The following is a 12,871-nucleotide window of genomic DNA, read 5'->3' as shown; positions in this document are numbered from 1 at the left end:
TAAATTCACATTGTCGCTCATTAAGATAATTCACACCACCTTCCTTTTCAATCTACACATTTTCCCTATGGCCAATTCACTCTCAGATACGGTTGCCTCTTACTTCATTTAAGGAAACAGAAAACATCAAAAACTCCTTTACCCAAACATACAAATCCATCTGCACCTGTATACACAACCTCTTTGCCTTCTCTCTTGTTACAATCTATATTCTCACCTCTCTGAAAACTCAATCCTTGCATCCTCCTCTTTTGAATCCTACTCTCTAATACTTCTCAAATTCTTACTCAAAACCCCCTACAAATTGATAATAATGTAGTGTAGTCTGGCTTCTAGGACCTCTTTTTCTACCTACACTTCCTCCCTAGGAAACGGCATCCATTTCTGTGGCCTCAATACTATATACATGCTAGAGACTTTTAAATATCTTCGACTCAGCCCTCTCCACAAATGCCAGAATTGTAGATTTATGCAATATCTCTACTTGGATGTCTAACAGACATTTCAAACCCACTATGTCCAAAACAGAGCTTTTCATTTTCCCACTATGTCTGTTCCTCCCCGAGTCCTCTCCATATTAACAAATACCAGTATTCAACCAGTTGCTCAAATCCAAACCCTCCTTGATTCTTTATTTCACTTCCTTACACGTAACACACCAGCAAAATCTACAGTATCCACAAAATACACATCAAATTTGCCCACTTCTTCAACATCAGCAGCACATACTTAGCCACCACCATTTTGCACCTGGGCTACTACTACAAGCTGGTTTCCCCATATCTCCTCTTACCCTTTTTTAATCCATTCTCTATAAGGCAACCTGAATGATCAGCTTATTTTCCTCTCTTGCTTTAAAATTCTTTCATTATCTTAAAAATTTTAAACCCTTTAGCACAGCAAGAGTCCCAGAATGACTTGATTCCCACCTAACCTACAAAGCCGTTTCATCTAACTTGCCTTCTTTCTGTTCCTTAAACATGCCAAACCTTGCCAAACATGCCAAGCCTTTACACTTGCTCCTTCCTCTTCCAGAAATGCATTTCTCCCAACTCTTCATTTCTTCAAGTCTCAGTTCATCAGAGAAGAATTCCCTAAGTTACTCTGCATCACAGCTCCTCTCTGAGAAAAAGACTTTTTTCATTGTTAAGTATGGTAATTCCACCTGGAACAATACACTCCGTTAATGTATTTCCTTGATAACATATGTCTCATTCAATAATTACTATACTTACTTCTCTTTTTACTTATTCAGTGAGTGCCTCCCCAAGCAGAATATAAACACGAGACAGAGGTCTTGCCTGTACTGTTCACTGCTATTATCCCTAGCTGGCACACACCAAATTAAGTATATGAATGAATTTGGTAAATATTTATTAAAATCTGAACAGTTAATTATACTTCAATATAACATAATCCAAGTCATACCATAATTTCAGAACTGCCTTACAATGAGGTCCCTCTTCATAATAAAAACCATTAAATTCTACGTATATATCCAAGAAAAAAAATTATTGCTTTTTCTCGTTATTATCAAGTTTATATAATCATCCAATGTGTTAAAAAAAAACTCACTTCATCAGCTGAAACTTGCTTTTTCAAAACTCAAACAAGATTGAAAGTGGAAGTTAAACATTGTATTACTGCACTGACAGACTTACTACACAAGCATGTAGCACAGCACAGTTCAGTGATGGCTATCTAACACCCAAAGCACCATTTAAAAGGTAAATTTAAAAATTCAAATTTAAAATAGTATCAACTTTGATATAAATAAAATCTATTTCCAAGAATGATATGTACATATGCCTTGAAATTAGTCTGACCCTGCTCTTCAAAGAGAATATTTCCATAGAGGCAAAATGGCATACAAGAAATAATACTATAAAGAGTTGCAGGAGGCCTACATTTTAGTCCTGGCACATTAGCTAACTAGGTCTATAACCTTAAGAAAGTGATAAAATCTTTGACTCTTAGTCTTTTCAACTGTATCATAAGACTAATTTCTATCTGTCCTAACCATATAATAGGGATTTTTGGCAAAGATCAAATGAAATATCAGTAAAAAGAACTTTGTAGAACTGTAAGATAATAATATACTTAGGCCAATTACCTGAGATTTTTGAAAGTAAAACCAAGTCTTCTAAAAAAAAAGAGTATTTTACCTTAATACATTCATCACTTGGAATATCAAACACCTTTTCAATTTGTTTTTCAACGCTTTCAGGATCAGCATTCTTCAGATCTATCTTAAAAAGAAAAATTCATTATGTCTTAATATAATTAAATAAAAATGTATTATTTATTAGTGGTATTTGGAGATAGATAAAAGCATAGCTGCTTTTAAGCTAACTGACCCCTTTATGATTTTATTTTCAAAAGTATTAAAATAAGAATAATCTAGAAAAAGGCAATATAATTTTAACAAGCATGGCCACTGAAAATAGGCAGACAGCAGAGCAAGCATGAAACTGAGGCAGTTAGCTATTCAAGGCAGAAGAGTTCAGTAACACCATGTAAACCGATTTTATAAGTTAGATATAACTTATAAAAACAAACTGTCTTACCTATAAGCAACCTTGCTTCTTTTAAACCTAACTTCAATATCAAAAAATAAAACTGAATGCCATGCAGATTTTTAATTAAGACTCTTAATTTATTAATTTTAAAATATAAAAGTAAGCTTTATCAACACTGCTCAATTTAGCACTTAACTGTTAAGTGTCCTGTGTTACACTATTTCATCCTAGTTCATAAGGTCCTTTTCTTTTCCTTTATATGGTTTAGTCCAACACTATTGTGCCTGCCCTGCCCTTTCCTACAGAAACAGCCCCCCATCACTCCATGTAAGTCAGGGAGACCATCTTCTCAACTACATGCCAGGGTATAGGAGCTTGAGCTGCAATTTTATCATATGCAATTCAAAGAAATAAATCCCACCAATATACAACTGACCCTTGAATAACAAGAGTTTCAACAGCACAGGTCCACTTGTGTGCAGATTTTTTTTCAATAAATATGTAAAAATACACTTGTAGAACATCATGTGCAAGACTTGTATTGAGTGGATAGCGTATCCCTAGCAAAGGCATAAGATGAGTGATATTTAACATAAAATTAATAATGTGTTGGTTTTCTTACTGTTTTATAACTTTGCTTTCAAAGAATTACATTACCATACAGTATGCCTCTCATAACTGGAGAAACTGCATATCAGCCTATAATTATATATAAGCATATTTTTTTAAAATGTAGCAATGTTTCCAATACTGTTATAAATGTGACTGTAATACTGTATGCCATAAAAACTTTATAAGGATTCATTCATTAGTGTATATGCTAGGTTTCCATGAAGCAATCACATACAGTATCATACCATAAAGCAATCGTATTTCTGCTTCATTATCAATGTGTGAATCATCATACCTGCAAATGAATATGAAGTTCTTTTTCACATTATGTTTTAATTTTTTGATGTCTGGTGTCAGTAATACATATAACATCTACGGTGTTTTGTATCACCTAAGACAATATTGATGTAAGTACTGAGAGATGATTCACCTTATAAACAGATGACATAAACTTAGGGTATTGATAAATAGAGTACTGTAAATATATTTTCTCCTCCTTATGATTTTCTTAGCATTTTATTTTCTTTAGCTTACTTTATTGTAAGAATATAGTATACAATACATATAACTACATATAACATACAAAGTATGCATTAAGAGACTGTTTAAGCTACTGGTAAGGCTTTGGTCAACAGTAGGCCATTAGTAGTTAAGTTTGTGGGGAGTCAAAAGTTACACGCAGATTTTTGACTTTTCCTTTATATAGTTTACAAAGTAAAATAATAAATAGCACTGTTGTGCTAACAAATTACCTTGTTTATGACTGGAATTACCGATAGCTGTGCTTCAAAAGCAAGAAAGAAGTTTGCTACAGTTTGGGCTTGAATACCCTGGAAATAACAAGACACAAGACACTAAGATGATCATTCCACCATTTATGGCAAAAGTTGTAATTCAAGACCATTCCACACATCCTCATCAAAAGCAAAGGTACAAGGCAAACTATGGTATCTATACTTCCATGCACCTGGATCATTCCCTGTGAAAATTTCTTTCAGTTCATGAAATGTTTTTTAGAGGGCACTGTATTAGGCTTTGGAGACAAAGTAGTAAAACACAGATCCTTAAAGACCTCTAAGCCTCCCAAAGGACTCTTGTGACACATTTTGTAAAGCCCAGTATATGTATGTAAGGTAGAGACTGACTCTCCCTGACAGGCTCAGGGAAGATTTAACACAACAACAAAAAAATCTTTGGGTTTTAAATGAAGAGTCTGTGAGAAACTGAAACATATCAAAAGCTTACTTTAAATAGTATATCATAGCTCTTATATTCTCATCTCAATATGTTATTATGGTTATACTTATACCAGAGAACTTGGTAATGTTATTGACATGTTTCTTTAAACCTAACACTTCCCAAATTATTACCTTAAAAACACCCCAAATGACCTCAAAAATAAAGATTTATTTTCAAGTTCTGCTAAAAAATTGAAACCTCAGATTAAGAACTGCTTAAAATTGAGGTTTTTTTGGCAGGATGTATATATAACATGACATACTTCAAAAATCTCTTGAACAATTTCTCTTAACATTTTTGAAAGAATGAACTAGTCAACTTCACAGACAACTTTAGTGTAATAAAACTTCAAATTAACAGGACCAAAACATAACTTTAAGTAATAAAATAAATCTTATTTTCTTCAAACACAAAAATTCTATTTCCCAAAGCATTTTAAGGAAAACCCTGGAACAACCAAGTAGCATATCACATCATATAAAATTAAAGTACCTACCTCATTTGCATCCACCACAAGTAAAACACCCTGGCAAGCTGAGAGTGACCTGGATACTTCATAACTAAAATCAACATGGCCCTGAGAAACAAAAAATATTAATGCCTCTAAGTGTTGGAGTTTAAATGTTTCTTAGGGAGGGGCACTATGGTAAATATATTGACTCCACTGGATAAAAAGTTAATAGGTTTCTTTTTTAGCCTGTGCTTGTGAAACAACTGACACTAACATAAGAACACTGAGAAAACAAAAAGCAAAGTGAGGTGTTTAATGTTCAGTTCAAAACCTGAAAAAAGGATTTGTTTGCAGTATTAATACAAGGCTGACTTTAACAATAGAGAAAAAATTGATATTAAATTTACCGGTGTATCGATGAGATTTAAAAGGTACTGCTTTCCTTCATAATCATAGAAGAGAGACGCTGTCTGTGCTTTAACAGTGATTCCTCTTTCTCGTTCCACTTGCAATTTATCAAGAACTTGTTTATTATTTTTTGTTTTATCAATTGCCCCTATAAATACAAATGTTTATTGATATTTCTGAGCTTTTAAAAAGAGACAATACTGCATATACAATTAAAACCAAACTTTTAAAAAGCATGGTAAAATTATCAATTATTCATTGCCATTAATTAGGTATAGAATATAAAATGAAAATACCTGTTAGTTCCAGGAGCCTGTCTGCTAAAGTACTTTTGCCATGATCCACATGTGCAATGATACTGAAATTTCTAGTGTTTTCAACAGAGAATCTAGACATATCAATTTTTTCCTAGAAAGGGGAGAGACATATTACATTTATGAGTATAAATTGTGCACAATATGAAACAAGTATACTAAATTAAAGAATGTTCTTTTAGTCTTCTTAGAACAATTTCATTTATAGCATTTATATTGTTTATATTATTCCTCTGACAGTAAAGAGACATATGGCTAAAGTCGTATTACAAGCAATGGATTACAACAGGACCATCAAAAACATTGGTTTCACTGTCAAAGGTGACCATATAGCTAAATAAAAGTCTCATAATATTTCCATCACTCGAGGGCCAATGAGGAACTGAATGTACTTTCATGAATGGAGAACACAAGATACGTAGAACTCTACAGCCTTAGAGCAGCGGTCCCCAACCTTTTTCGCACCAGGGACCGGTTTCATGGAAGACAATTGTTCCATGGATGGGGGGCAGGGGGAGGTTCAGGCAGCCATGCGAGTGATGGGGAGTGATGCGGGGTGGCAGAGGAAGCTTCCCCCCCCCCCCCCACGCTGGACCTCACCTCCTGCTGTGCGGCCCGGTTCCTAACAGGCCTCAGACCAATGCTACCACTGCCGTGGAGCACCTGGTCTAACAAAATCTCTTGAAACAAAAAAGCTACAGAGAAGCTGAAAGAATAAAAGGAAAAGTTTTCGCCCCCATCACATATTTAATCAACCGTCTACTTAAAAATCTGTGCTCCTAGTAGAGCCTTCAGAAGTTTAATTTAGATGATTTTGTTATTTGACAACTTCTTTGGAGAGAGAGAAGGAAAAAATATGACCACATAAGGAAAAAAAGCCTCTTTTTTTTATCACTTTAATTCTTAAAATATTTTGAAAAGTTAACTTCTGATTTTTAGTTGCATACACCTTTACTGTTTTACTGAGACTCACTGCAAATTGCTAAAAACTGGTATTTAAGCAGATATGTCAGTTTTTTGTACTCAAAACATTTCATTTTTCCAATCAAATTTTTATCTCCTAACCAGCAAAAAAAAGTGAAATTACAATGAAATACACAACTCTCGTGAGCTTAAGTTTCCTTTTTTTTGTAAGTGCTCCAATACAAGGCGCACAATAAGAGTGCAACTACACCTGAAAGGAATTCTGCAAAACAACTAAACCTGATTTGTTTGCCCCGTGGATTTCCCACCCCCACCATTCAATTCAAAAGATATACAGTCCTGCACCATTTTTAAGATCTGGGAATTGCAACATAAATCCATTTTACATTCCACAGGCATTTTAGAAAAGGGTAAAACCGAATAATTATAGTCTTTTTTATCCGCAGTTACTCATAACTTGCATTCAGTTACTTTACTGCCTAAACTGTTATCTCTTCACAGTTAACAGACAGTACAGTTTTTAAGAGTCGCTGGAGCCCCACCTCCTCCAACCACAGAAATAGTCAGAACTGCACAAGCCTGCTCCGGCTGAGGCTAAACGAAATAATAAAACAAACAGAAGCTAAGGCATACCCAGCACTCCTTACAGTCTAGATACTGGGCTAAAAGGTCTGTGCCTTACACCGCGCAAGCCTCACAAACAGCCATTCGGAGTTTTATGAGCATCTCATTCAACAACGTTAGAAACAGTCACAGGAAGGTCAGGTAACTTGCCCAAGTCCCATGGCTAAAAAGTTGCACGAAAATGGAACGAGCAGCTTCCCCAGTAGGCTGTTAAAATTAAATACATGCTGAGACCAGCACCTCGCATAAACAATAAAAGCGTTCTGATATCACCAATGAGGAAAGTTAGGGCGTGACTTGCCCAAGGTCACACTGGTGAGCAATGGAGTCAGAAACCCGAGCGGAGCCCGCGCCCTTCTCAGAAGCGCAGCCTGCGTTCACAGGTAGTCCTAGGAAGGCCGACACATTCCCAAATTCCCAAATTACTTATAAGTAATTTAATATGGATGTTGGTGTATAATTTTTATGTTCATAAAATGGGCGAAGGCATTAGGATTAGAAGTGTTTAAACTGAAAAAGTATCCAAACACAAGTACAACAGTAGCAAAATAAGCCCCCTCCCAAGTTTTAAAACTTGGCTGACGAGAAACTCAGAGGCGGTCACCTTGCGGTCCGCAGAGCTGTAGCTCCTGTCCGGAGTCTTGGACTCGGCTGCAGCCCCCCGGGTCGGCGCGGGGCGAGGCCCGGGCAGCCCCCGACGCGCCGCCCGGGTGGCCCAAGACGCCAGCGCGCGTCTGCGCCAGCAGCCCTGACCCGCAAGCGTCCACATCCCCCCGCGCAACAGAATCGTCAGGAGAGGGTCCTGAGACGCGACGGCGCCATCACCCCCGGCTCTGTTTCCTCCAAGACGCCCCCGCTAGGAGCTGAAAGACAGGATTCAAACACACTTTCGGAAACAGGGAGGAAGACTTAAGCTGCGAACCACGGCCCAACTAAAGGCCCCGGCAGCACTCCCAAGACGCTCGGCGACTCGCTGACGTCCGGACGTCGCATGACGTCTTGACGTCAGCGTGCCTCCGCGCGGAGCTCTAAGGAGGTCACGTGAGGGAAGCTCTCGCGGGCAGTGTTAGCAGTTCTCTTAGCGAAACCTTGGGGGTTAACCTACCAAGTGGTAAAGTACGAGAGTAACTTTTAAAATCTGGAAGCTGAGGTGTATTCTCCATGTTATCTGCGGTATCGCTAGTATTGAAGTGCATCCGAATGGAAACGGGCAGTAAAATTTATTGCAGTAATGTATCCTAGGAAAGTTTGGGCCAGAAGTGAAGGAGGAAAAAAATTACATCCTGAAAGCCCTGTCTCTATCACCTTCGGGTTACCACTTCAACAGTGTTTACCTTGTGGGGCAGGCAGAGCTCTAAGGTGGAGGATAATGATAAGAGATAATGAGACCTGTATACCACATCTAGTGTCTGTCTCCCACTATCTCCCGTGGGCTTTTATGCAATATCCAGGGTCTGGTACAGAAGAAAAGCAGCAGCTGTGTTGAGTTTACCATTGTACTGTTTCTAGTTTTTTCTTGGGACTACTGTAAAACAATACTGGATACATCACTAATTGCTACTGTCATCTTACAGAATGAACTTAATAGCCACCTTGAAATGTATTGAACACAATCGTTTCTAATAATTCATATAAGTTAGTGTTGCCCAAATTTCAGTAATTTTAATATTATCCTCGATTTTCACCATGTCCTCATACCACTATTATTAAGTGATATTTTTCTTTAAATCAACTTACCTTTTATACTTGAATGAGTTTATTTTAAAAGAAAAATTTGTATCATTTTCTATAAATGGAAAAAGCACTGTGACCTGTCCTAAATTTCAAAGTAAAAATAAGTATAATTAATACTAAATGTGATTCAATTCTAAATAAATGTTACCTGATAAAGGCTCAGAATCTCTCTTGATTAAAAATGGGGATGAATAAGCATTAAAGAATTTTAAAACATAGCACCAAACTGAGATAATTCTTCTTGACCTAATCAGCAGTATTGAAGTAAAATTGAAAGAAGAGTTTTCTCTGTATGATTCAGTGTCCTTAAGGCCATGTCTATGTTCAGCCTAAAATTATCTTGGTACCTCCATTAGTCTCACACTTTGGGAATACTGTAATATCTTATGTGGTTGACATTATCCTCCCAGACCCAAGATGAAATATTTATTTATTAGAAAAATACTGAGCATGCCTGTCATGTAATGTACTAGATGTGCAAACTCAGACAAATTAAGCAAATTGTCTGAAATTGTATAATAGGTAAATGGAAAAAAATCTATATTTGAATTCAGATTAAAAACCAAAGCTCAAACCTCTACAATACCTTTGACAACACAAGATCATTTAGTATTCAACCTGGGAAGAAAGGGGAAGTGGAGTCACTCTAAGTTTCAAAGTTGAGGTATCATTTTTTTTCTGGGCCTTGAAGGATAAAAAGATTTTCTGAAAGAGATAACTGGAGCCTAATCAAGTAGAGGGATCATTGCTAGCATAATTGTACTTACTATGTTCCCAATACTATTCTACACACTTTGTATATATCAACTCAATTCTTACAGAGCCCTCTAATGCAAGTACTCTTATGCTTGTTTCTACTGTACACATATCTGAGAAAAATGTGGCCCAGGCTTTTTAAGTAACTGCCTAAAGTCACAGAGTTAGTGATGAAGTGGGCTGTGAGCCCAGGTGGACTGGCTCCAGAGTCTACACCCTTAACCACTCCATTAAACTCTGCTGAACGAGGGTGAATGAGTAAGAAGGTATGACATTGAGTTAATGCTCAGAAGAGGAAAATGGCCAAGATTAGAACCTCAGCGTTTTACTTGAGGCAAGGGTTTCTGAAGAGCACACATAATTAAAAACATATAAATGGAGGCTCATTTCCCCATACAAGGGAATGTATAATAGGGAAGTTACATTCTTGCATAGTACAGTAATCTGCAACTATTGTATTTATGTTTTTAAACATATTTGAAGGGTCTATTGATTTGCTAGGGCTGCAAGAACAAAGTACAGTAGAGGGGGTGGCATAAACTGAAATTTTTTTTCTCACCGTTCTGGAGTCTAGAAGTCCGAGATCAAGGTGTCAGCTGTGTTGGTTTTTTCTGAGGCCTTCCTCCTTGGCTTATAGATGACCATCTTCTCCCTGTGTCTCCATATGGTCTTCTCTCAATACCTGTCTGTGTCCTAATCTCCTCTTCTGATAAGGACACCAGTCATATTGGATTTGGGCCCACTCTAATGACCTGTCTTTAACTTAATTACCTCTTTAAAGACTTTATCTTTAAATATGGTCACATTTTGAGGTGTACTCGGGGTTAAGACTTCAACATGTGAACTTTAAATATCAATTCAGCCCATAAGAAAGGGAATCATAAATTTAAAAATTATATATATAAACAATAATTTTTATGACCTCTAAATTCTGTTTCAAAGTTACTGATATGTTGGAGCATTTTTAACAGTAATACCATTAATAAATATTTAATATCAGTTCAATAGTTATCACAGGTACACACACAAACTTAGAGCAACTTAACATGATGTTAACAAAGGATCTGGATCTCCAGAGTTGCTATTAACCAGCTAAAATGGTGCCCCAACATGTCTACAGTGGAAAATACAGCTTGGAATTCACGTTTCAGTTAGTTTTTTAAGTCTTCTGTGACTTATTTTTTTTGATTTTCATACTGTTTTTCAAATTGTGCACATAAATTAAGGCTTTATAAATATTTTATATCAGAAAATAGCAAGTATCTGGGGAAAGGAGGAGAAAAATTGGCTGGTGTTATATATGGAAAGAACAATTTCAGCCAAGTTTCTGAAGGACCTTGGATAGGGTCTTTGCTACTTACCGTTTCACTATCATTCCGTGCAGAAGCGATTGTAAGGAAATAACACAGGTTTTCCTTAGGAAGCCTACTATGACAATGGTGTGTAAATGAATTGAAGAGGAAAGTGGATGAAGTAATGAGAGAGAAACAGAGGCAGAGAGAGGAGAGTCTTCTATGTTATAATCTAGGTGAGACACAGTAAGGGCCTGAAGGAGTCACTGGAGCGAATAAGGATGAAGGAGTGATTGGTAGACATTTTGAGATAGAATTAACTGAGCTCATTTGATGTAGAGAGAGAGGGAGGCATCCAAATTTTCTAACTCTGCTAGATTGGAGAATGTAATTGCTGTTTACCAAAATGTGAAGCATAAATATTAAATATCTCACAGGTAGTTGTAAATGGAGCTTGGGAAAAAGTTCAGGGCTAGAGTTTTGGAACCATATATAAAAAGGTAATAAAACAAAAACAGTGGTATTGAGTGAGTTTTTGAGGTCAGAGAGTAGAAAATAAAATAGTTGAGAAAAGCACTTGCCATATCTTAGGGTATCCTTTTGTGAAATGAGAAAAACAAGCTTTGCAGTCACAGAATAGCTTGTATGGTGTGTGTTGACATTGTTCAGGAATTTCCTTATGTATCCAAGAATACAGTATTAAGCCATGAGGATGCAAACATGAAATAGATATGATTTATTTATATACATTTATAAAGAGCTAACTATCTGTCACATACTCTTCTAAGCATGTTATAAATATTACCTCAATTAATCCTCAAAACAATCCTATGATTAGTATAATTGTCCGTGTTTCACACTTGAAATGTATCAACTGGTCTCTGATTTCCACTCATCACAGGTATTATCTACTGGTTTCAAAAATTCACTAGGACTACAAGAGAAAAAGCAGCATTTCGTTCCATTTTGCACTTTTGAAACTTTCGTGGTGGTCTTGTCAGATGAAAACCAACCCGATTACTTTCTAACTTCATGGGATATAGGTCTTTATGGTTTAAAAAGATCCTTAAAAGCAAAGTCCACAAATTTCTCAATGGAAAATTGATTCAGGGATTTAGAAATAACTGAAATGACTTGTCTTTGGCATTCTTACTCTTACTGTTTGGGGTGTATAGAAACCTATTTGATGCCCCAGTTTAAAGTCTTTGACCTGCTGAGACGATGGGGTGCTCCTGCATCAAATTAAGTCACACACGAATGGCCCAGAGCTTTGGTTCTCAGTCGACTAACTTCCATAACCCCAAGGGAAAGCCCAATGTTCTTTGGACTGTCGTATGTTTGGGCACACACAGCTTCACTAGGAAGAAGGTGAAAGTTATGTCCTCTTCCAAAACTATGTCGGTGAGCAACTGTGTTTCATTTAAGAGGACTTCATTAAGAGTTTTGATGGATTTTGCTATAAAAAATTAAATTACTTATAAGTAATTTAATATGGATGTTGGTGTATAATTTTTATCTTCATAAAATGGGCGGAGGCATTAGGATTAGAAGTGTTTAAACTGAAAAAGTATCCAAACCCAACAAGTATAACAGTAGCAAAATAAGAGACAGCAATAAAAGACACATTAGCTCTTACAATGTTTCTACCAGAAGGTGTACTGTCATTCTAGTCAGAATCACATGGCTTTCACACAAAGTCAGCAGGGTCTTCTTCAAAGGAAAAACTAGGTGCTGATAGGAGAGAAAAATGAAGATGGATACTGGGGAACAATAAAGTTCATTACAGGGATGAAAGGATTCGTAAACAGCCCAGCGAAGTGCATTTCTAAGTGTACAACTGCCAAGGAAAATAGATATTTATTCCTGAAGGGAATTAATTTTTCTGTGACTTCATCTTAGATAATCACATTAGCATCTAGTTCTTACCTGTTTTATTTTTTGCTTCTCTGACATCTTTTATTCTTTCATTGCGAATCATTACTTGCTGATTAATTTGCC

General features: G+C 36.5%; 1 protein-coding gene across 5 annotated transcripts in view; it reads right to left on the bottom strand.

Moving 5' to 3' along the window:
- Positions 1-8,047, bottom strand: part of GUF1 (GTP binding elongation factor GUF1) — a 32,338-nt gene extending 24,291 nt beyond the window's left edge. For 3 of the 5 annotated variants that reach the window (XM_019928235.3, XM_019928236.3, XM_019928237.3), the window contains exons 1-6: positions 7,696-8,046; positions 5,526-5,637; positions 5,229-5,377; positions 4,867-4,947; positions 3,884-3,961; positions 2,166-2,249 (exon numbers count right to left, since the gene is read on the bottom strand). In XM_019928235.3, coding sequence (XP_019783794.2) covers positions 2,166-2,249; positions 3,884-3,961; positions 4,867-4,947; positions 5,229-5,377; positions 5,526-5,637; positions 7,696-7,860 — 669 coding nt within the window. In that variant the 5' untranslated portion in view covers positions 7,861-8,046. Of the gene's footprint in view, positions 1-2,165; positions 2,250-3,883; positions 3,962-4,866; positions 4,948-5,228; positions 5,378-5,525; positions 5,638-7,695 lie in introns of all 5 variants that reach the window. The other 2 variants (XM_073805210.1, XM_073805211.1) reach the window with 1 other exon arrangement.
- Positions 8,048-12,871: the final 4,824 nt, after the last annotated feature.

The sequence above is a fragment of the Tursiops truncatus genome, chromosome 5 (genome assembly GCF_011762595.2).
Source record: "Tursiops truncatus isolate mTurTru1 chromosome 5, mTurTru1.mat.Y, whole genome shotgun sequence".
Taxonomy (NCBI): Eukaryota; Metazoa; Chordata; class Mammalia; order Artiodactyla; family Delphinidae; genus Tursiops; species Tursiops truncatus.
Note: the sequence above shows the minus strand (reverse complement) of the source record. Positions and strands in the feature narration are given on the sequence as shown.